Consider the following 24,836-nt stretch of genomic DNA (forward strand, 5'->3'; position numbering starts at 1 on the left):
ATTTGAAAGTTGCTAAGAGAGTAGATGCTAAAACTTCTCATCCCCAAGAAAAAATGTTTTATTTCTGTTTGGTGATTGATGTGAACTAAACTTATTTTGGTAACCATTACATAATATATATACATCAAGTCCTTCTGCTGTAAACCTGGAATTTACGCGGTGTCCACTGAACTTTGCTAGAGCTCCTGGAGCAGTGATGAGTCAAACAGAAGTCTTTCTGGCTGTTCCCCTGCCTCAGAAACAACTTGTACCTCCTATTACTAGTGTTCATCTCCAAAATCAAAGTTGGTCATAAGCAGGGGGAGGGGTGCAAGATCTTCCCATGTACTCATTCAGCAGCTGTGCACTGAACAGTCACCCTGTGCCAGGTGCCCTGGTGGGGTGAAATGTAGGATGAAAATGACCAAGTGGTCCCTGCCTGCCAAGAGCTCACAGTCTAGAGGGGAAAGGGACAAAAGCAAAGACATGAGAAAGAAAAGAGCAAGTGCTGTAGAGAAACACAGCAGGGGGCTGTGAGGGAGGGTTGTGGGTCACTGGGTAGGAGGGTCTGAAAGGCTTCACTGGGGTGACATTTGATGGGACAAGAATGACAAGAGGGATCCAGCTCTGCATGAGTCTGGGAGCAGTGTGTCACGGAGATGGCACCACTGGTCCTAAGTCTCACAGGCAGAAGTGAGTTTGGCCAGAAGAAGTTAGAAAGATGGCCAGTGCGGCTGGAGGGAGGCTGAGAGGAAAGAACAGGAGCTGAGGTGGAAGGTAGGGCCAGGGCCTGGTAGGCTGTGTCAGTTACCTTTCCCTTTCTGACTTTATTGCCCCTAACCTTGCATTTCAAAACTACAAATGTTGACTATCTCACAATCTGTGTGGATCAGCAATCAGGCACGTTTTAGCTGGGCGCCTGTGCCTCAGTGAGTTGAACAGGTTGGTGCTGTGGCCTCAACTGAGGCTTGACTAGGGGAAGACTGGCCCCCAAGGTCACTCTCAGCCTTCAGGGTTCAGTTTGGACTGAGAGCCTGAGTTTCTTTCTGTCTGTTGGCCTGGGCACTCCCTTGCTTCTCCCCTCTATAGACCTCCACATTGGGCAGCACCAAAACACCAGTATTTGATTCCTCACTTCCAGGGATTCGACAGAGTGAGAGAGAGAGAGAGATGGAACATGAGAGAGGGAGTAAAAGGAAGTGAGAGACATTTTTAGTTAAAATTTAGATGAAACATCCCATCACTTTGGTTGTTATTATGTTCAGAAGCCAGTTACTAACCACCTAGTGGTTCCACAGGGATGGCTATATCATGGGTGGGGCTTACTGGGTACCACTGTGGAGGCTGCCCAACTCATAAGCCAAGATGAGGCACTTGGCTCTCATTCTACTTAAAGCAGCAAACGATTGAATGGTTTTATGCCACAGTATGGCAATATCTGAATTTCCATTAGTATTAAACCCCTCATGATGCTGACCTGAAAATGAGGCCAAGCTGGAAGTCACTGTCCCAATATCACATTCCTGGAACCCAGGCCTATTTTGAGTGGTGTTCTGTGCTATCTCCCACCCCTCCTTGTTATTCTTCCATCTCTAAGTTTGGGCCTTAGGTACATGTGACACCAGCCCAAAGGGGTAACAGATATTATCTCATATACACTGGGTGACACCCCTAGGAAGTAGATTTTGCCTGATCCCCATGGTGCCGATTTGGAGACTCAGGAGGACCTGAGAGACACAGTGACTTTCCCAGGATGCAGAACTGGTAAGAAAAAGGAGATCTGCATTCATCTCTGTCTCCTTAAAGCTAGGACCCTAGTGAGGTTTCCAGGGAGCTGTGGCTAGGGCTGTGTGGGCTCCTTGTGTACAGTTCAGGAGATGACATGAGGGAGGAGGGTGAGTAGCCTGGGGGCAGGGGGCAGCTCTGGACAAGTCTGATTGAGGGAAGCGGCCCAGGTAATGGACTCTTGAAAAATAACCTCACTTCCTTGGTCATAGACCTCAACAGATCTTAGAACTCTGATAACCAAGCACCCACAGACCCCCATCCAGCCAACTTGACTGGAGACAGTCAACAGACAAAGATGTTTTGTTGTTGTATCCGAACTTTTGGAGGAGCTGGGCTCAAAAAAGCCCAGAAAGAGAATCTTTTTGGTCGTTGAAGACGTTGGCTCAGCTCTCATCCCCGACGCCTCTGGGTGTCTGGAAGGAGGCAGCGAAAGGTAACACGAGGCAGTCCAGGAAAGGCTAGTGCAGGCCAGGGCACAACTGTGATCCCACCTCATCAGCCCGACACTCCTTGCACCTCTTCGTGTGTGTGTGCATGTGTCTGTGTGGAGGGGGGAAGGCAGGGCATGAGGGGCGGGTCATTCTCAGCCAGGAGCATGTTGTTAGGTGTTGGAAGCCTGGTGGGTCTGTCATGTCCATACCCTGCGTCATGGCTGGCAGCATGAGAAGGTGAGCTCCTCTACTCGTATGTTACCGAGCCCTAGAGGTTTCATCTCTTTCCCTCCCTGACCACAGTTCTTTGCAGGGATGCCCCTCTGTGCCTGAACTGAGGAGCAGACTTTCTCTTGGGGATCGGCCCCAGTGACAGTGTGCAAGCAGCCCCTGATTCCTTCTGGCCCAGCTCCCGGGCAGTCTTTGCAGAACTCCACTCAGGATGTCGTCGAGGAGCTGCCCAATGGTTTCGACTCCACCAACTCACTAGACAAGGGGCAGGTGCACGAGGCCACCCGCACCATCCAGTGCTGCTCTGAGATGAGAGCAGGAGCAGAGGGTCTCCACACTCAGGACCTTGAGATGCCGGGCTTGGACCAGAACTAGGGTGGGACCAGGCTGGGGCTGTCCCTTTTTCAAGCTAAAGGGGATGTACATGCAGGTCACCTTGCCTGGTTCGGAGCTGAGCTGCCGTGACCCTCTTTCCCTTGTCCGGTGTGAGCTTCTGGAGGCCACTGAGGCAGAGCCAGAGGGTAAGGCGGCCTGCAGGCTGGGTATTCCCGGAAGGGAAGTGGGATCTTTCCTGTATTTAGAAGGACACGTGGAAAGTCAGCTATGTGGGTGAACCTTTCCCTTTATCCCGCTGCAGCGCCAGCTGCAGAGCTCCAGCCGGTGGCAGAAGCAGGGCAGTGGACAGTGGTGGAGGTAGAGCTGGCTCCAGCTCCGTCAATACCACCCCCTCTAGCGCTGGAGCCAGCGTCCCCTCCCTCAGCAGTGTTGGAGCTGGAGCAAGGGCCCACGTCGGCTCCAGCAGGAGTGGGAGCTGCTGAGCTGGAGTCACCTGGACCATCACTTCTAGTGGGAAGTCTATCTCCACCTGTGGCCATTAAGGAGGGTGAGAAGAAGCCTAACCTCAAGGCCTTCCCTCCTAAGTTGGTGGCGGAGCAGTTGACTGTGATGGATGCGGTGAGCAGCTGGGCTCTCAGGGCGGAGGGGCAGGCCTTCCCTCTGCCATCAGTGCCCCAGACCTGATCCGGACTCCTATGACCTGGACCCAAATCCTGGCGCTCCCCCTTACCAACCGTACGACCTGGGCAACTTTCTGAACCCCCAAGGCTTTGCTATCCACCTGCAGAGCGTAGAGGTGGACACTAACAGGACCTGCTGCACAGAGTGGCTGTGCCGGCTCCAGGAGGTAGAAGAGACGGAAAGCTGCGCGGGGCCTGGCCCATCAGTGGGGGAGGGGAACTCACTGTGTGCAGCCAGGTCCCTGGTGGCCCAACCGGCTGCTCAGGAGGCTCAACAGCCTCAGCATTTATTAGAGACCTGATGTGTACTTCACTACAAGGGAGACAGACAGAGCCTGTGGTTGTAGCTGCCGCAGGGGAATGTGCATCAGAATCGGAGTGGGACCAGAGCGGGCATCAGGGTGGTGGAAGATGCCCCCTTGGGATGAGCCTAGTTGAGCCACCGTCTGGAGCTTGGAGTTAGTCAGGACGGGCTGGGTGCAAATGCCCCCTCCCTTCCCTGCCAGTATTGGGTCCTGGGTCATCCTGTGCTGGGTGCCCGCAGTGGACAGAGAAGAAAACCCAGGGACTCTCACAAGGCTCAGACCACATCCTGAGCTTCCTGAGCTCCAGCTCTAAACCGTGACCCCTGTGCGGCACTTTGGGGGCGGTAGACACGGACCTGGAGTGTGGCAGGGCTGGGTGACACTCCCCCTGTTCCCCAGGAGCTCTTCCGGAAGGTGGTGCCCTCTCATTGCCTGGGCTCCACCTGGGGCAAGAGGAACAAGCCCGGCAATGAGCACCTGGCACCCACCGTCCAGGCCACCGTCGACCACTTCAGAAGGGTGGTCAGCCTCGTCGTCACCACCTGCCTCGGGGACCCGAGCATGACGGCCCAGGACAGGGCGAGGGTGGTGGAGCACTGGATCCAGGTGGCCCAGGTGTGCTGCGGGAGGCCCAGTGGAGCCCCTCTCTGGAGCCTTGGGAACCGCCTCTCCACCTTTATCAGCTCCCAGGATTGCAGTGTGTGGTCTAAGCCCCTGCACAGTCCCTAGGCCCTTCCTGCCAGGGGCCCGCTGACCTTGACTCCAGGTCCCAGTGGGAGGATGCTCACTTCCTCCCTGGCTCCTTCCCTGGGTTGAGCTAAAATCCTCCTCCCTGTGAGTGTTACTCTCTGGGTCCTAAATGTGCTCTTCTGGGGCTCCCTGAGCATCTGTCTCATCCAGGAGGGGAGATTTAAATAGAAGGGGACTGAAGCTAGAGCAAGCGGGTCTCCAGCGCCCCACCTCACAGCTCATTCTCTTCCCTTCCCCAGGAGTGCGAGATCCTGAAGAACTTCTCCTCGCTCCATGCTGTCATCTCTGCTCTGCAGAAAACCTCCATAAGCCACCTGAAGAACACGTGGGCGGATGTTTCCCGGTGGGTAGGCCCCTCTCCATAGGAGGATCAGGGTGGATGGGGGATCTCTCGTATGTCTGCCGTTGCTCCCTCAGTCACGTGGGAACTCCTGGGAGGCAGCAAATGCTGGGGACAGGGCCAGGGCCTCGGTGGGGGGTCTCTAAGCCTCCCTGGGTCCTTAGTGCACCAGTTCTGCTTCAGGACTCAGTTTCCCTAAATGCAAGGGTTGAGCCACATTGGAGATTTTCAAGTGTTTATGGCAACAGAACTCTACACCCAGTTGAAACTCAAAGCGGTCAAAACAGAGGTGCTCTGTAGAGCTGGGGAATGGAGACCCCAATGACCAACAGGAGAGTTCCCTCCCCGTCCCACGAGACCTTAGAGCTCAGAGGAACCCAGTGAGAACACTCCTCTAGTCTGTTTGAAACTCTCAGGTTTGCAAAGAAAAGGGGTTTGCACTCAGACTCCGCACATCATTCCTAAATTTTTCCTCCTTCTTTCCCCTCCCCTCAGGGAGAGCTCTAAGAAACTTAAGGAGCTCTATAGCCAAGACAAGTCTTTGAGCAGAAAACTGATGACCAAGTTAGAGTGGAGGCTCGGGGTCTGGAAAGAGAGGAGGGGAGTGGGAGGAGGGGGATTGGAAATTCTGTGGTTTTGATTGTTTCCCACTTGAACGTTCTCTGAAACATTCATGTCTATCTTGTCCAGATTAACAAACAGAGGGATCTGTTTGGTCCATGGGTGGGCGGGGTGTGGTTTGTGGGCAGGAGGCCCTGGTCGTGTGACACAGTGGTGTTGGCTGGGCTGTTCCAGGAGGAGTTGCCGAGCTGGTGCCATCAGCAGGTCTCTGGCTTCCATGCATGTCCATCCTGCTGGATGTAGTTTCTTCCAGGCTGTTGGGTGTTTGGGGTGGGTTTAGCCCTCAGCCTAAACCTGTCCTCAAGAAGCCAGGCCCCTGCCGCTCCTTCTGTCTTCACCAAGTCTCAAAGTGGAAGGCACCCTGCCTACCCCAGGTTTGGGAACGACAGGAGATTCCCATGGCCCAGGTGGACAAACAGTCTGCTCATCCTTGGGTCTGAACATCTGGACCAGAGAAAGATGTGTGTGCATTCTGTGACTCCCCACTGGACCCCTAGAGCAGTCACTTGAGTCAATCACAGGAGTCTCACCTGAGTGCCCAGTTGGCAATGACATTTGCCCCATGTGGCTTATGTGAAGAGTCTAGGCAACTGATGGATTCTTAGTGGATACTGCTGAAAGGACCTTGGGATCTGACGTAAATGAGGAAGCAGAGCCTCCTCTCACTCCCCTCCCTGTGGATCAGACTATGCACCTTGGGTGTCCGGTTCCCGAGTGGATAAAGAAAGAGTTCAGTGCAGGAGAATATCCTGAGGGGTTCCTTGGGGAGGAGAAGGCGTTGGCATGGCCTCTGTTCCACCCCGGGGGCCAGACACTCCATGAGACTGGGGCAGGCAGGAGCCACTCAACCAGACTCCCAAGACACCCCTTCATCTCCATCCACGGCTTGGCCCAGGATCACGCTTTGAGAGCTCAGGGGACAGTACTGTGGTCAGTGGTGGGGCGGGGGTTAGGTGAGGACGATGGAACAGGGCCTCTGGCTGGGAGGGGCAAGCGGCCTCTCCTCTGTGGGCCCCTGAGCAACTCACTGCTCCTGTTTGGGCCTCTGCCTCCTCATCAGGGAAGGGAGAGATGTTGATTGTGTGGTGCAGGCCTCATACGGTGGTGATGAGATAAGAGGGAGAAAAGGAATGTGGGAGCTTTCCGCCTGCTCCACACGGAGGGGTGAGGGCGAGGACAACGATGACAGTCATATGCCACTGAGTCCTCAGGAGAACCTGTAGGGTAGCTGGAGTTCTCAGACCTTCCAGATGAGGAAAGAGGATTGGGGAGGCCAGGCCACAAGCCCAAGCTCACACTCAGAGTGAGAGTTCGAGCTGGGCTTGTTCTAGAATCACAACACCTTGGAGGATGTAGTGGCATTGCTACCAGTTGACTCGAGTCAGATGTCCAGGGTCGGAGGCCAGTGGTGCTGGAGAGAAATGGGGTGAGGGGAGTATGGCCCGCTGACACTGTCCTCGACCCTAGCAGGAGGGGCCCTCCACGTTTGCCCCCCCGGAGATCATCCCCCAGAGAGTGCAGGAGAAGCAGCAGCAGCAGCAGCAGGTGAGTGTGCCTGTGGGGGAGGGGCTCTGCCCTCCCAGCTGGAGGTCTCAAATCAAGAGAGGAGGGCCCTTCCTCCTGGTGCCACAGTGCCTGAGTCCCCCAGTAGAAGTGACCAGGAGGGGGGCCTGGAAGAGCTGGTGCAGGATGGGTTGTTGTGGGGAGGGGACTGCATACCCTGTGATTTGCCAGAAGCTGGCGCTGGGAGGTTAGGATCAGGAGTCTGGTTTTATTGGGCTGTGAAGGGAGGAGGAATTGAGGGGAGGCTGCTGAGGGTCCTAGGCTGCGCCCCATGGGAACTCTGGGGTGGGCCAGGAGGCTGAGGGTGAGAACTTTTCAAAGGAGGGTCTGCAGAGGGTCGACTTGACAGCAAAGGCTCATCTCACCCGATGTGACAGGGTGTCATCCCCTATCTTGGCACTTTCTTCGGTGACCTGCTGATGCTGCACCTGGCGGTGGGTGATTATCTCGAGGTGGGTGAACATGGGGACCAGGCAGGGAGGACCAGGATCCTGAGCCTTGGGATGCAGGAGCGCCCAAACTGAGCTTTGAGCTCTCAGCTATGGGCACTTCTCTCACGAGAGCATTGCAGCTGCCCCTGGGAGCTGGGGCATCAGGCCCATCTTAGGGATGAGTGAACAGAGGCTCCGTCTGAGACACCCATTCTGGTTCCCCAGGCTGGGGAAGATCAGAGCTGCCTGATGGCAGAGCTGCGTGAGGTTTTATCTGAGCTGGACTCAGCCTCTCCGTCCCATGCTGCCCATGGTGAGAGAGATGTCGGGTCCCCCCAAGTCAGGCAGCACATATGTGGCTGAGCAGTCCCCTCTGCCTGAGGCCTCAGCCTCCAAGTCTGTCATCAGAGAGGGTTGTGCTGCCAGGTCCCTCAGCCTCAACCCCCTGTCCTCCTCCTCTGGAGCCCAGAGCCCAGCCTAGGTCCAAGTCCTGTTTTCTCTGGATCCCCGGCTCCCTCTTGGGACCTGGCAGTAGTACAACATGATAAGAGGTGGGCATAGGGGGCTACTTAAGCTAGGAGGCTCTGTCTGATGGACTCTGGCTGTCTGCCTTCCAGGGGAATGAGATCAACCTTGAGTAAAGGACTGAAGTGAGCAACTGTGGTATTCCCTGTAGGGGAAGGGAAGGAGGTGGAAATCAGAGACCCTCTGGGCAGAACAGCCCCTGGCTCCACCCCCTGTATCTTACATTGAGTGGAAGAGTTTGATAAGGGAGAAGAGGGAGATCCATCCAATTGTCGGTTGGGTTGAGGGGAGGATGGCTTCAAGGACAACTTCCTGGAGGAGGGGCTGATTATTCCCATTCTGAGAACAGATAGAGCCTGGATGGGACTGGAGGGAAGGATGGTTCCCAGGACTGATCCCCTGCCCCACTTCTCACCCCCCACAAGGCCCCTGCATCATCCCCCACCCAGGCCCTGTCTGCATCCTCTCCTTCCCTCTGGCCCCAGGAATACCGAGTCATAAGGGAGATCCTGCTGCTCCAGGTGGCTTCAAAGAATTACAACCTAGATCCCGAGGATCGATTTGGGGCCTGGTTCCAGGACATGAAGCTGCTCAACGAGAGTGAAAGGTGAGGCAGGGCAGGAGTTGGGTGAGGGCAGGAGTGGACTCTCCCTGTTGGCCAGTCCAGATAGCATGTGTCTATGGCTCCCTGGTCAGCCCCAGGTCTTATTGTGTTGCAACCTCTGGGACACCCAGACTCCAACTGCTGGGCAGGCAGTGGGGGGACACCCGAGGTGTGGCTCCTGGTAGACTCACAGGTCCCTCTCTCTCCTGTAGCTACAGCCTGTCCTGCCAGCTGGACCCCCAGGCCTAGTTGGCCTGCAGAATACTCAAGGCCCAGAAGAACCGGCCACCATCAAGGTCAGGGGTGAGTGAGTGTCTGGGCTGGGGTGACTACTCCTAGGGTTTCAGTAAAGTGAGATAAGCATAGCCTTGGGAAGTTGGACAGCTGGCACTGAGATTCCAGCTCCACTACTGAGCAGTCCTGTGACTGGGGTGACTCTCTTCAGCTTCCTGAGACTCCGTTTCCTCCTCTGTGAAATAGGTGATACTAAATGATCGCTCATGTGACAGGGACAAATGGAGTACTGGTGGCTGACAGCACTGAGCACAGGGACTGGAGCACCCAATGCAGTGGGGACAGGTTGCAGGGCCATGATTCTGAGGGAGGCCCTTCGAAGATAACCCGACTCTTCTACTCAGCCCCCAGGCCCCAACACCGAGCCCCGTACCAGTGGTGGATCCCCCATCCTCATCAGCATGGACACAGCTGGGACGCTTGCGAGGCATTGGGCTGGCTCCTCCCACCTAACGAGAAGGGTAGAATTGCAAGCTGATTCCTGGGGCCCCCTGAGGCCCAAGAGAGTGGGGACGAACCCACCCCAGTTCCCTGATATCTCTACCTCAGCACCTCATCACCCATTGGGGAGGGACAGTAGTTATGTGTTGTAAATAATAAATGCCATATTTGAATATTGTATTAAAGTCCTGTTCCCTTTACAGCCTGGGAGTTGTGGTGTGGTTCTGTCGCTTTCTGTAGGCATGTAAGGGAGACACAGAATCTCATATTTCTCCTTGAATCAAGAACTCTTCCGGGTCATCAGCTTATTGTACGTGGGAGAAGGGAGAAGGGCCAGGCCCTTCTCTGGCTAGTGGGGACACTCCCAAGTCCCCCTAACCCAGAGGACAAGTTCATTTCAGTATCATTCAGCTGCTCCAGGAGCAGACACAGCCCGCTGCCCATTCTCTTGGGATTTAAATGTTGAAGGTATTTTCACAGGCAGAGCAACAACCACTGAAATGTGGGGGTCTTTAAAACAGCACTACCCAGGACCATGTCATGCCACAGGCAGGGGCTGCCTTTCTACATTCTGGAGGAAGAGGGAATAGTTTCTACTTCTCTTGTGGAGGTTTCTTTTGAGCAAATTTTAGGAACTTGTAGTTTTCTACTTCACTCTCTGGAATTGCATCAGCTGTAAGTGGGGAAAACAATGTAAAAAGATCAAAACGTGCACGGGGAGAGGACAAGGCCCGAGGAAGTTCATTTGCAAATGGTCTAAAAGCAGGCAGGACTCTCCCTCCTCAGGCCTCTCTAGGGTCTCCGTGTTCACCCCTGACCTAGGTTTGAATCCTGCTGGCATCATTGTCCAGGACTGTGAATTCCTTTTCCTGCTCGTTTTGAATCCATAGGGAAAGATTTGCGACACAGTTTTTAAGGCTACCGCAGGGCCTTATTCCATTCACATGACTGCTTTCTGTGAACTAGGATTTTCAGCGCCCCTGCCTTCCTTATGCAATACCCTTTAGGGCAGAAATTCCCCAGAAGGTCTCCAGCCTCTCTCTCAGGTTCATCCTGGCTCCTCCTACCTGGCTTGGCCTGATGGTCATGGGTGAGCTCTGCTTTGACAGGATAAGGGACCACAATCCTGGACTGTGAGTGACCCTACACTCTCCCTTGCTGTCCAGTGTGACTTCTGATCCCATGTCATTCTGAGGTCCATGGTCTCAGACAATCTTCCAGTTTATGCACTCAGTGTTGGTGTTACCATCTCGTCCAAAAGGGGCAATTGGGTCCGAGCCCTTGAAGTGTGTCATCCCTGGGTTTCTCTGTTTTTTTCCCCACTCATGCTGTGGTTACATCACAACCACCTGTTGGGGTGTGATTTCTGTTGGGAGCTTTGAAAGATGAAGCATGAGAGGGGTGTGGGGTGTCCAGCAGGGAATGTCACAGCACTGATGATCCATGGACATGCATGAACAGCCTTATCAATTAAAATACTGAAATGCTTCCCATCTAGTGTTGAACAGACACTGCTCTGAGCTCACACCGAGAACCCACCCCATGACTAGGAACTTTCAAAGGGTTACCACGTGGCATTTTGAACCTCATCCCTTAGGAACACCCTGAAGACAAGGGCCAGATGAATTGCTTGGCACTTGTGAGTTATCCCCTCTTTTCTGATGGCTACAAGTGTCACCAGACACACAGGCTGGATTCCTCCAGGAAGCTTCTCAGGACAGCCAGAAGCTGAGGCTGAATCCTGGTTCCCAGCATCCCAGACCCTTCCTGACATGGCACAGCCATCTAGTAAAGTCTTTGGTAACAGAAAGACTGGGAAGGCTGTAATTCCCTCCAAAGAGAAAGAGAAGAGCCAATAGTGAAAGCTTGATCCCTCACATAGAAAATTAAATCCCAACAAGCAGTGGGTTCTTCACAGATTACTGATGCTGAAAAGGTCTCTTTTGATGACAGCTCGATACCCCACCTGCCATGTCCATCTTCATGAATCAAATTTCCAACACATATGGATCTAAAAACCTGAGGGAAATCTGGTATTTCCTTAGATGCAACTCTGAATTAGCATGCAACAAAGAACATAAAAATGGAGACCTAGAAGTAAATATATAATTTGAGGACATAGACATAAAAGCAATTTTGAAATAATATTTTGTAATCTATTGGAATATTACACAAAAAGAATAATCCACTTTAAGTAGGTTTTACTGTGACTGTGAGGGGAAAAACTGAATAATCTCCTGACGTTGATAACTCGCTGCTGACTTTCAAGTACAAATAAATAACATAAATAGTAAAGGAAGAGGAGAGAACAGCATGAAAAAGGAAGATATTGCTCTCCTCACCTGAAACCCAACCTCTCACCTCAGAAAGAAACCGCTGTCAATATTTTCTGTGTCACGCAGTGGAGTTTAATAAAAGTATTGGTATATGTTAAAGTTTCAAGAGCTCAAAGCAAGGAAACATTAGGGACGCTGCCAAGAGACCTCACTGAGATGCCTGCTTCATTTCATCTGCTCTCTGGACGTCCTCCTTGGCCCCTCACTTTCTCTGCCTCGCTAGCAAGTCTGTCTGTCATCAGTGCTATCACCAGTCTCTCCCCTGTGCTCTTCACTGCCCTTTCCTCCTTCCTGATACCTTCCTCAGTCACCAGAAATTGTTGGCAGTGGAGCTGTGGAATGCCCAGATCAGCTCCTGGAATCATCTCTGCCAAACCTGAAGACCAGCAGGAGTGGGCATAGGACCTGGAGTGCAGACCACCTGCGAGCACACCTGGCAGGGATTCACCTGTGTGACTAAGTGCAAGTTTCTGCAATGCTTTGGCAAGATTAAAAGGACTTACCTGTTGTCTTGCACTGCTGCAGGCCTGGAGTCCTTGCGGTCTCTCGGGCCAGCAGACCTGGTGGGGCTGGTCCAAGGTGTCCTCCCAGAGAGCCGTCATTGCCAGGATGGGATAGGATTCTAGTAACCGGCCTCTCGAATATGTCACTGGACAGCGTCAAAGGGATGGAGATGCTTAAACCAGGCTTTGGTTTAGACTGGTTCCCACAGTCACGCTGCTTCCTCTCTGAAGACGTGACTATCATCCTTCTTTTCCTCTTACTCTACAAAAATAAATCATGAAAGTGGGTCAAATGATAAAGGAAGCCTGCCTTTTTAGGACAATTATCCTGGCTGTTTTGTACTTCCACCCTCCCTCTATCCTCTGGGGATAGATCTGACCTGTGTCCTGGGATGTCATCAGGCAGATTTGCATCAAGAACAGAACGCTCAAGGTCAAAACTCAAGGCTACTCCAGATCATTTCTCCCCCTCCATCCTGTTAATACCCCCTCCTTGTTTGAGTGTGATTCTATTCTCTTCTTGTCCTTGTCAATCTCAATCGCACAAGTCTTGGCACTCCCTCTCAGGACAGTCGGTCCTCAGTCTTTTACTAAATCCCAAATCCTACCATTTCTGTGTTTTCTGATTACTCATTTGCTTAATCCATTGACCACTTGGTGTTCATAGAAGTTAAATCAACAGTGGCATTATCAACCACCTCCTTTCAGCGACTTACTCCCATGTCCCAGATGTTCACATAATCCAAATGGTTATGTTCAAAAGTAAATAATTCAGAAAACATATTCACCCACCATAAATTACTGATCTCTAACATTTTTATTCAAACACTCATGCAGTAGATACCTGTCCCTCAAGATCAGAAGTAATGCCAGATCACCAATCCTCACCTTAATTTCCTCCTACACCTATCAATCCTGGATTCCATGGACTATGATCGCAATAATTTCCTTGGAATAATAAAAAATTCCTTACCACTCTTTTATGTTGTAAACCTCCAAACCCAGAAGATCCCGATTATCTGCTATGCCGTAGCTACTGCTGGCCTTATAACAAGCTGAAGAAAAAGCTCAAAACATGATCTTTTGGTACCCCTGTAAATACAAAACCATCTGCATCAACTGGGAAGCACCCATAACGCCTGGAAATTTTGTTCTCTTTTTTTTTTTGTTGGCTCAATAGGAAAAAGACAAATCAATTAAAACAATCGGCAAGGGAACAGAATAGACTTTTTCCAATGAAGACATACAAATGGCCAACAGGTGTATGAAAAGATGTTCAGCATCACTAATCATCAGAGAATGCAAATCAAAACCACAATGAGCTATCACTTCACACCTGTTAAGATGGCGATTATCAAAAAAACTAAAGATGACAAATGGTGGTGAGGATGTAGAGAAAGGAACCCTTGTGGGAATTTAAACTAGTACAGCCATTATGGAAAACAGTATGGAGGTTCCTCCAAAAATTAAAACTGGAATATGACCCAGCAATCCCACTTCTGGTGTATACCCACAGGAATTGAAATCAAGGTCTAGATGAGATACCTGCACTCTAATGTTCATTGCAGCTAATTCACAATAGCCAAGATACGGAAGTAACCTAAATGTCACTGATGGATGAAATGGATAAAGAAATGGAATATTAGTCAACCTTGAAAAAAGAAGGAATTCCTGCCATTTTTGACAACATGGATGGACCTAGAAGACATTATGTTAAGTGAAATAAGGCAGACAGAGAATGGCAAATATTTCTATGTGAAATCTAAAATAGTCAAACTCATAGAAGCAGACGTTAGAATGGTGATTGCCAGGAGCTGGGGGGATAGAGAAATGGAGAGCTGATGGTAAAAGTTTACAAAGTTTCAGTTATCAAGATAAATAAGTTCTGGAGATGTAGGATATGGCATAGTGCCTACAACTAACAAGACTGTATTGCATATGTCACATTTGCTAATAGAGTAGATATTATGTTAAGAGTTCTTACCACAGAATAATAGTAATAAAGGAGGTGAGAGAAAACTTTGGGAGGTGATGGATATGTTTGTGGCCTTGATGGTGGTGACAGTCTCAGGGGTATATACTTATGTCCAAATTCATCAAGCTGTATATGGAAAAGTATGACATCATCATTGATTCTTCTTCACCTTGAAATACGCCATGTCCTCATCACAAGAGAAAAAAAATTGTAACTATGTATGGGGACGGATGTTAACTGGACTTATTGTGCTGATCATTTCAACATATACTCAAACATTGAATCATTATGTTGTACCCCTGAAACTAATTTAATGATGTATGTCAACTTTACCTCAATAAAAAAACACAACAGACAAAACCATTTGGATTTTGTAAATGAGTTCAGTGAATCCCTGAGACTGCCCCATTCCCATATGGGAGTTACAGGAAGCAGAGAAGATGAAGTAAGATGGAAGAAAGTTGTACAAAACAGTATTCAAATTAAAATCATTTAAGTTGCTATCAGCTCCTTGTGGCAAAGTTCTGTGAGCACTGATCTTCTTTCACATTTATCCTGGAAAAGCATACTTTCAGATCCAACCCATAATAGTTTCATCATTTGCTCTAATAAGACACTTTCAACTTAATAAATAAAACCAAAAGCATCCCTTATGTATGAATAAAGTTAGTGAACTTCACAGAGAAAAGAGCATATTTGCACAATCTCAATAAAGGAAACAGAAGAACTGAATGATGATCGAGACTCATCCAAGCTTCTCTTTGAAAGCCAGTGAAACCAGGTTATCTTTTCAAGGATGTGTGTAGAGCTATCAGCTTTGGAAGATAGAAAGAGTGGCCTCCTCTGGAGCAAAGGGCAGGCTCGCTTACTGCCCAGTATAATAAAAATAACAACCCCCAGGCTGAAGATCAGCAGACCTCCTGCCCGTTATCAAAGATTTGAGTTAGTTCCTTGAGCTCTGAGATTTTGCAACCTTCTGCATGTCACCTGGCCCACTGTGTATCACCCTGTAGGAAGTGGGATTTAGTGAATTGGTGCAAATTCTGATACTCTGGCCACTGCTATTGCTGTGTCATCAAGTCCTCTGTCTCTGACCCATGGGTCTCATATCTTTTGCCAGCATCTGTAAGACCATGGTAGGCTAACTTATTGGTTTGCAGGTAAGGTAAAATATCAGACCTTTCACAGTTTCTGACAAGCCCTTAAAGTAACTAGTAGTCTTAGCAACAGAGAGCTTATCCAGAACAATATGCATGGATGGTCTTCATAGTAGACGTCATAAGTCTCCAAGACTTCAGTACGTCTCTCTGACTTCTTTTATTTCTACCCCAAGTAGAAGGAGAGGCACCAAGCTATTACAGACCTAGGGCTTGTGCAATCCACCTGGAGACCTAGTGACCAGAAACTTCCCATGGGGAGCAAAGACAGATGGGCATATTTCCAAAATGGACCCATGTGCCTCCAGATCATCCAAAAGCTAGTACATAATCTTAATTTATGATGATTTGATTCATTAAATTTTTGTGATGGGTCAAAGATACACTTCTAAGAGGAGTGAGGCACATGGCAGTTGTAAGCAGATTAACACATTTGGTGAATATCAAACTCTGAACTAAATTTAGTGTTCTAATCAATTATAAGGTACAACAAATTTACTTAGGTAGATTAAATGATATTTAATGGTATGCCTGATTATTACTCTGCAATAATGAACAAACAGCTCATGTAAATAACTATAATTGGTCTTTAAAATATGATAGTCAGGGGCCTGCACCGTGGCTTAGCGGTTAAGTGCACGCACTCCACTACTGGCGGCCCGGGTTCGGATCCTGGCGTACACAGACCCACCGCTTCTCCGGCCATGCTGAGGCCGCGTCCCACATACAGCAACTAGAAGGATGTGCAACTATGACATACAACTATCTACTAGGACTTTGGGGAAAAAAAGGAGGAAGATTGGCAATAGATGTTAGTTCAGAGCCAGTCTTCCTCAGCAAAAAGAGGAGGATTAGCATGGATGTTAGCACAGGGCTGATCTTCCTCACACACACACACAAAAATGATAGTCAAGACTGTTTGAGATAAGCTGGAGAGAAGGAAGGGGAGAAATATAAAAGGTAGCTGCTCTGAAGCCACTCTCTAGACCCCTGGATCTACATGTAACCCAGGAGATCGAGGCAGACGGCTGTGTGCCTAGATCCTCCTGCACTGTGGTTCTCAGGGATGTCATGGGGCTGAAGCAGCTTCCTGAATCGTGTTTACACGTCCATGTGTACAATACCCCTGACCATGGGGATGAACCACCATTCAATCATCCTTTACACCCCTGTAATTAACAATTAGATTTCAAAATCATTGTATCATTACATGATAATTTATTCCTCAAACCTGTAGGATGCCGAGCTAAAAGAAAATCAAATTTCAATGGCTTATTTTCTTTGAAGGACCAAGATGTTCTTTCACACTTGGAATCCGGATTAGAGGATAAATCCATCAAATCAATGGAAACAACTTAAGAAAGGGACAGAGGGATATTTCATTCATATATAGACAGTTTGAACTGTGGCAAAAATAGAGTTATATTTTAAAAAAATTAGAATTTTTTGAAATTTGTAGATATTAAAGACTTTGTTCTGCTTATACTCCCTTTGGTTTACCAAATCAAAATCACTCTTTAATGGGCATTTCTAGCATTGAGTGCTAATAACAGCAGCTTTTTAAAATTCTTATTTTTCCCAGGTCAAAGACCAAGGGCAGAGGTCTTCCAGAAGTCAAGTCTAATCTATCTATGGATGTGGCAGACTTAGCTATGGATGTTCAAGGCAGACATTGCCAGCAGAACCACATCTCTTCACCCATAGGTGAGTTTTTACTAGTAATCACAGAGACTTGAGGCTATCAAAAGAAATTCTTTATTAAGAACAAAAGATATAGATTCCTATCTTGGGTTCATTACTTTGAGTTTTTGACCCAAATCATATATATCTATTGGACCATATTCAATTCTATGATCTTTAGAAGATGCAGCCTACAGCTGAAGAGAAACAGATACGACACCAATATCTTATCCTCTCTGAAGCCCAACTGAGAGCCCCTGGAGTCAAAAGTTTTCAAGACAAGAAAAGTCATCCTTCTTCTGAACAGAGAAAGTAGAGGCTATTCAAAGATTCAACTTTAAATTGTTAACATGACTTGTTAGAATGTGATGGAGCAAGCAGAATACCTTCTAAGTTTCATGATTTTTCTCCAGAATACTGAGATGGATGACCTTGAAGTGCAGTTTCTCCATAAATGTCTTTATTCAGTGATAAAATTAATTTCCCTATAAAATAATTCCCATAAAAATGTTAAAAATATATCATAGTCTCCGACTAAAAGGAAACAAAGCAAATTGAGCGGTTGAATAGCAGTGTAATAAATTCCATACAAGGATCTTACTGCAGCATTATGTATAATAGTGAAACTGGATATCATCCCATCTCTATCGAAAAAGAAATAAACAGATCATGGTATTCCTGTTCTTTGAATACCTCTAAAACATCTAAAAAGCTAAGTTAGAGTGATGTGCACGGATAAGGAGAGACGTCTATGATATATGGTTTGGGAAACAGCAAATTGCAAAAAGATGCAGTTATGTAATTTATGTTAAAAAATCTTTATGTGTATTTATAAATTCATAGGAAATATCCAGAAGGATAAACCCCAACCTCTTAACAATAGTTCCTTCTGAGTAGGGGAGCCAGTTTGCAGGGAAGGGGATGAAAGGGGAAGGCTTCACTTTACTCAACAATGATCTGTGTAATTTGACTTTTTTTACAGAATGTATTTCTTTCACAATTAGAAAAATGAGTGATGTGACCGTTGGTGCAGGGCAACTGTATTATGTTCACTAGTCTCTGTAATGTATGTTACTGCACGGCATGGACTGTAGGAGAAGCCCAGAGGAACAATGAAGACAAAGAAGACATGACACCTGCAAAAAGTCAGTGGAGTATTTCTACATAACAAACCTTCCTGGTGAATGACAGTCAGTATCTTCCACTGCTCCAGCTCTCGCAATGAACCTAGAACCTGCCCAGGGTAAGCCTGAGGACCACGCCCCGCTAGTCCACTCCCTGCCCAGGGCCTGTTTGTGCAGGGTGACTGCCATCAAGCAGACAATGGACTCAGGATGGGGCGTGTGCCTTGAGGGGGTCTGGCAGAGAGGCACAAAGTGGAACACCAGCTAAGTGCACACTCCTGAGAGGCAGAGTCCCAGGAGGAGACTCAAAATGTACCAAGAAACTGTGTGAAGTGAAGGAAGCTACTTGACCTCTCTGAGCCTCAGTGTCCCCCCCTGTAATATGTGGATCACAGACCTACTTCACAGAGCTGTTGGGGAAGATACATAAAAGTGCCTGTGACAGCGAGTGTCCACATTATTAACAAAGTAGTATCCGACTTCAAAATAAACAATGAAAAGAATAATCTTGATGAGACCAAAGACGAGATGCCCAGTTTCGTAAGCAGCCCCAGCAGCATGAGAATGAGAGGAGCTCCAAGTAAGCAGGGTTCTTCACAGCGCCACTAGAGACGATGAACACAGGCTACACCAGGATAAGGGGCTGTTGTACAGTGACTCGTGTAGTGAGGGTGGATCCCTAAAGACGCTGTGGAATACAGTTACACACAGTGGCTCCTAGGAAACAACTACAAAGCAATCAACACAGCAGATGGGAATGGGAAGGAGGCAAGCAGAGGAGGGTCAGAGCCACAAAATATGACAGAAGACACTGCACCATGATGAGCGCCCAGCTCTGTCAACAGCTGCTATGGTTGCGCCAGGAGATCAAACGTCTGAGACAACAATTGTGGGGACTGCTGGGAGCACAGTGGTCACTGCAGCCACACCCTAACAGCAGTGCATCGGAGCACACAAACCCTGAGACTTTCCTCAACATTAATCCTTGTTTCAAGATGATGAATATCCTCATCTTACAATGTCTCTTTCCAACATTTGTGGAAGAGTGTCATCAGAACCCCCTGAAGAGGGCACAGGCCAGTATGGGATGGAACACTTGGGACTAGGGGAGTGGCGCTACACCTGACCACATGGACTATCAGTTGGGCCTATTGAACATGAGAGAAGAACCCGAGGATGTGGTCTAACGAGAATTCCCCGCCTTGCCACATTCAGAGACACTACAGAGTTTCTCTTCGGTTCTTTACAAAAATGTTAAAGAATTCACTTGTCACTAATTCATAAAGAGGCAATTCTTGACAAAGTGACAGGGTCAAGTTTCCATGACCAGGTTTTTCAGTTGTTTTGATAATATGCCACATTCAGGAATCGGAAATGTAACCTATTGGGCTGTGTAATATAAACAAGGACGTTTTTTCATGTAGATCAACGCCCAGATTTTTAGGGAGGACGTAAATCATGAAAGCTGCTAACCACTCCTCCACAGCTTTCACTAAAACTTTTAAGTTAATTTACCAATATCAGGAAAAGAGAATTTGGCAATTCAAGTTTTTTGTTTCTGCATTCAAGCATACAGTACAGTCAAGAGAATGAGCAGAAAAAAATTAACAAGAAGGTCTTGGTTGCATTTCATCTTGTGCAAATAAGCAGGATATTTTATGCTCTGTTCCTTTCACCAATCTACTCAATTTTTAAAGAATACGATACATCTGACTATCCCTAAGCATGTTTATCCTGGAAACTTGCCGGAATCCAAAGCAGAGATGTTAAAGTTGACGGGTTTCAAATGCTGCCCAAGTGCTGTCTACCTTGAACATCCCTCTCCCAAAGCTGGACCACCGGTCTCTTCCTGAAGGATCAGAGTCATCACCCGTGTCCCTGAGAGACTGGCCACTCATGTCTGGGCTGAGATTAGGTGATCAATCAAAACGGCAAAATGCTTAAGCTATTCTCCTCTTAAGGATGCTGTTTCAGAGGCCTCTGCACTAGAATGTGTTGATGAAAACGTTCTACTGGATACTTGCCTGGGAAATGGGTTGTTCTCCTCTGCTCTCAGCGGCTCCTGGGGAAACCAATGATTAACCTCATGGATGCCTCCACTTCCACATCGGCAAAAAAGGCAAGCAACAGCCAATGTTACCACCCTGCACAGTTCTTAAGTTGTGCTTGCAAGAGGGGCCACAGGAGCGAATTTCTCTCAAAAGCTGATGAAATGATTGTGCTTTTGCTGGAGAAAGCAGAGGGCAGCAGGCAAAGTGGAAAGTTTCTGGGATGTCAAACCAGTTCCCATAAGCAGTTTAGACAAGCACCTGGCCCTGGACTAGGTAGGAGGCTGTGGAAAGACCCATAGGCATGCAGGTGGGAGGAGGAATCAAGCAGAGGAGTGAGGCGGTGGAGAAGAGGCACAAGTCCAGCTTCTATTTTGGACAAAAGCAGTTGCACTCTGCAGGCCCGAGGCTGCCCATGCAGCCACCACAGCTTCCTAACTCACTGGTCCCGCTCGTCCCATCACATCCCTCTGAGACTCAGTCCACGTGGAGCAGGTGAAGAACCAGAGTCCTAAGCCCAGGGCAGTTTGGCCCTTGGCAAAGAGCACACTGCCCTCCTCCTCTCCCCAGGGCTAAGCACTGCCCCATGCCCAGAGCATCCTGGGAGTTGTAGTCCTGCAGCCCTGCAGGCTGCTGGCTGGGACCGGTTAAGAGACAAAAGCTCCCAGCATGCACAGCTAGGGGGCCCAACTCCCTCATTGTCCCTCCACCACTGGGCCCCACTCTGCTTCTCCACCCCACCCTCTACCCTGCCTCTTCTCTATACCATGCCCACCCTCCATGCCCTGTCCACCACCCAGAGTATGTGCAGGGTGGTTGGGCCGCATCCCTTGAGGCAGTACTCAGGTAGGGGTGGGGCTCACCAGCCTGGCTGTTGCTGAGGATGCTTGCAGCCCTTGTGGAAGCTCCCTGGCCGGTATTTGAAATGTAAATTCAATATCTAAAATGGAAATACAGGGTGACTGGGATCCTGGAATTTGCCTTTTCAAGGTCACCTGTCCTATCATCCCCTCCATCCCTCCAGGCTGCCATGATCCTCCCTCTGGACTCCATGGTCAGGGTCGCTGCAGAGATCCTCTTTGGAACCCGCCTGCAAGAAGGGCCCATACCTTGGTCAGGCATCTTAGAAGGACTGCCCTGAGCCATGTTATAAAAAGGAGAAGACATCACAGTGGGCAACCCCAATTCCTGCATTATACAGACAGGAAACTCAGGTGCACTTGTAAGTGACCCCTAAGCCACTTCAGGGGACCACACGCATGTCCCTTCTCCGACGATGCACGCAGGCTTGTTCACTGGACTTCCTTATCCAAGTGTGGACCTCTTGGTCTCGTTAACACAGGCAACAACACCGAAACTTCCCATTGGTCCTTCGGACAATGTTAGGCAAGTTTGTGTAGGAAGGTAATATACAATTTCTGCTCTACTATAGGGCTGGCTCCTTGGGAACCAGTTTTAATATCCCTTTTTAAATATACCCTCAGAATCACAAAATAATTAAGAAAAATAATTTGTTGCTTTTGGGCGTTATGGTGATAATTCTCCTAAGTCATTTTTCCATTTAGCTTCTCTGATTGACTCTAAATATTACAGGACCACACCCTTCTCAGACTGGGATGCACAGCTCCACTAGTTTGCAGAGAGGATGCACAACAGCAGAATATCCGTGGTCCAACTTCTGAAGCATCAGTATTACCACAAGATTTGGAAGAAGCAAAGTTATGTCATTTCCAAGGTAAGGAATTAAAAACTTAAAACTAAGATGAGGTGGGAAAGTCATATGCCATTAATAGTTGTCAGTAATCTGTGCTTGAAATGTCAGACTTTCTCTGAGAAAGAACTCTGAGACTCTATTTGCCATTGTTTTAAATAGGAAAAATTAGAAGACATAACAAGTCTATCGAAAAATCCTACCAATTTGCTAAGTCACGATATGGCACCTAGATATAAGTTACGAACATCGTTGCTCCTCGTTTTGTTCCTCATTCAACCCAGTCCCACAGGTTTTGAGTGCATGCTGTGAACATGGCACTGTGCTAGGTGTCAAGGCCTTGGTGAGCATCATCGTGGGGGTGGACCTTGCTGGGAAAAGATTGCATCATAAAAACTCAAAGCCACACCACTTGCCAAATTGAGGCAAAAATGGAAAGACCCAGGGTGCCACGCAAGGGTGAGGGCATTAATATATACTTGGGAATATTAAAATCCATCTGATAACGTCATGAGTGAATGTGTTCCACTTTAAAAAAAAACACTGCTGTTATTCTGAGATATTGAGTTAGTATCTTTGTGCAAATATGCAGGATTTAAAATATTTGTTGATGTGTAACATGAGTACAGAAATATATGCAGAAGTCATCCATGTAAACCTCAAAGAATTATTACAAAGTGAACACACTCCTGTGACCAAGAACTAGCACCAGCTTCACTCAGGCCCCAACAATCCCTTGCTCCCTCCTTCCTCCCCAAAGGTAACCGATATCTTACCAGCGAACACTGTATGTTGAGTTTGTCTTCTTATACAAGTGTTTTATTACGGAAAAATTTAAAGAGTATACAAAATAAACAAAATAGCATAGTAGGCCCATCACCCAGCTTCAACAACTACTTATCGTCTGCCATTTTTGTTTCATCCACACTCCTTCCCATTCCCACCTGACTTTGTTATTCTTTTAGTCCTTTTTGTGTGTGTGGTGGGGTAAGATGTATGCACACTGAAAGGCACAAGTCTCAATCATAAAGTTTTGGTAAATAAACATGCTCATATAACCTTCACCCCTTTAAGAATAGATTATTTCCATCACCCCCAGAAAACTCCTTCCTGTTCCTTCCCAGGCAATTTTTTCCTTCGCCCCAGGCAACCACTTTTCTGGTTTTTTCACCATAGGTTCATCTTGGCTGAAATCATCCCACGTGTATTGTTTTCTGTCTAGCTTGCCTCCCTCGGCACCAGGTGGAAGAGACTCACCCAGCATGTGTGTGTCAGCGTTTGCTCCTCTGCACGGCTGAGGGCGTTCTGCTCTGTGGATGCCCCACAGTGCGCTCGTCTTTCTCTTGGGGATGTGCATGTCATCTCATGCAAACATTCTTACACAAACCCTTTTTGCATGCTGTTTAATTCCTTTATTAGCATTTAAGTGACACACCTTTGCAGTTTTTAGTGGTAGGTCCAAATTACAGTATGCATCTTTAACATAGCACAGCCTACCTAGACTCAATAGTGCACCAATTTAATCAATGTAAAATATAGAAGCCTTGCTACAGAACAGTTCCATTTACCTCTGTCTGTCCTTTGTGCTATTGTCATAAATTTTACATCTACCCATGTTATAAATCCCACAATACAGTGTTATAATTTTTGCTTTAAATAGTCATAGGTCTTTTAAAGAAATTAAGAGAAAAAAGTTAAGTATTTGGAGGGAGATGCTTTGAGGATCTGAAAATGTACTGTTTCTTCTTTAAGTTTCACTCACAGTTTTTGCATTCATCAGTCAGTCTTGCCCACAGTAATTGTTACTGTGGTGTTCTAGTGGCGATTTTCTATTTCATGCTATCCAGCCGCATTTATTATTTGGAATTCTGTGAGGAAGATCCCCCCCCCTTCTTCCTTTCTTTCTCTCTTTCTCTCATTCTATTTTCCCCCTTGTTTTCTTCCTTTCTTCCTTTCTTATGTAATCTTTTTTATATCAGTATAGACTCATGGATATTTATTTTATTCTCTGGGTAATAATCCAATGCTACCATTATTTATTTTGTTGCTCACAGTTTTCCAACTTGAGCCATTGGGAAGTCTTTCAGATTGATTCCTTTTGACACATCTCATCACTTTCTGTGTTTTTTCTTAAAAGAACTTTCCTACTTTCTGGCACTACAAGATGCTCCAGGCTCATCTTGTATTTTCCATCCCCAGCCCTAGTATTAGCCATTTCTCCAAGAAAACCTGGTTCTTTTTGTTGGAGAATGATATTTAGAAACCAAGATCTGGGAGCTAGATGTGCTCATTGATACTAGGGTGTCACTGCTTCTAGACCCTCTCAGCAGAGCTTGGAACTGTATATATGAATATAAACTCTATCTATCAATCTATCTATCTATCTGGATAGATATATGAAAAGAGATATGGATTCATACTGATACTTCCAACTCCAATCCAGCACCACAAAGTTTATTCTAGCATTCTCCTTTTGTTTATTTGTAACTTCTTTCACCAACAGTGAGAAACTTAACTCCAGTTAGCTACAATATATTTACTAATGTGTCAACTAGTTTCAGAATCGCTAATCCATACCCTTATGAAAAACAAATTTACCACCTAGAGTACAGTGTTTGTGTCCAGTACTTTAGTTTTACAGTATCCCATCAAAACACTGTCTTCCAAAGTTACTTAGGTCAGGACCTTTCATCCCCACCTCTTCTGTGTGGTTATATCACATGCTTATAATACAGTGACGTTCATTTGTCACTGCATTCCATCTGAGTTCCCCAGCATCTTGATTGATTTTTAAAATTTGCAGAGTAAAATTCACTCTTTGCGGTGTACAGTTCTATGGGTTTTGAAAATTTTATGGTCATGTCTCCACATCCACAGTGCCACACAAAGCTGTTTCTTTCACCCCCAAAATTCTCTCATACTGTGTCATTGTAGTCAACCCCTTGCCCCACTCCATCCCTTGGCAACCACTGATCATTTTCCA

The 24,836-nt window shown here is 47.6% G+C and overlaps 1 protein-coding gene and 2 long non-coding RNA genes across 6 annotated transcripts in view; all 3 read left to right on the forward strand.

Annotated features, from left to right (window-relative positions):
* The first annotated feature begins 3,362 nt into the window (after nucleotides 1-3,362).
* Nucleotides 3,363-24,836, forward strand: part of LOC131399511 (ral guanine nucleotide dissociation stimulator-like) — a 249,899-nt gene continuing 228,425 nt past the window's right edge. For all 3 annotated transcript variants that reach the window (XM_058533874.1, XM_058533876.1, XM_058533875.1), the window contains exons 1-2: nucleotides 3,363-3,383; nucleotides 4,150-4,365. In XM_058533874.1, coding sequence (XP_058389857.1) covers nucleotides 3,375-3,383; nucleotides 4,150-4,365 — 225 coding nt within the window. In that variant the 5' untranslated portion in view covers nucleotides 3,363-3,374. The remainder of the gene's footprint in view (nucleotides 3,384-4,149; nucleotides 4,366-24,836) is intronic.
* On the forward strand, nucleotides 8,406-9,254 carry LOC131399520 (uncharacterized). 2 transcript variants are annotated; one of them, XR_009217154.1, is made up of 3 exons: nucleotides 8,406-8,587; nucleotides 8,797-8,880; nucleotides 9,223-9,254. It is a non-coding gene; the product is annotated as an uncharacterized LOC131399520 (long non-coding RNA). The 2 variants fall into 2 exon arrangements; XR_009217153.1 differs by having other exon boundaries at nucleotides 8,797-8,887; nucleotides 9,223-9,252.
* Nucleotides 16,886-23,109, forward strand: LOC131399525 (uncharacterized). Its single transcript, XR_009217159.1, has 3 exons — nucleotides 16,886-16,994; nucleotides 21,736-21,877; nucleotides 23,030-23,109. It is a non-coding gene; the product is annotated as an uncharacterized LOC131399525 (long non-coding RNA).

This window comes from Diceros bicornis, chromosome 38 (assembly GCF_020826845.1).
Source record: "Diceros bicornis minor isolate mBicDic1 chromosome 38, mDicBic1.mat.cur, whole genome shotgun sequence".
Taxonomy (NCBI): Eukaryota; Metazoa; Chordata; class Mammalia; order Perissodactyla; family Rhinocerotidae; genus Diceros; species Diceros bicornis.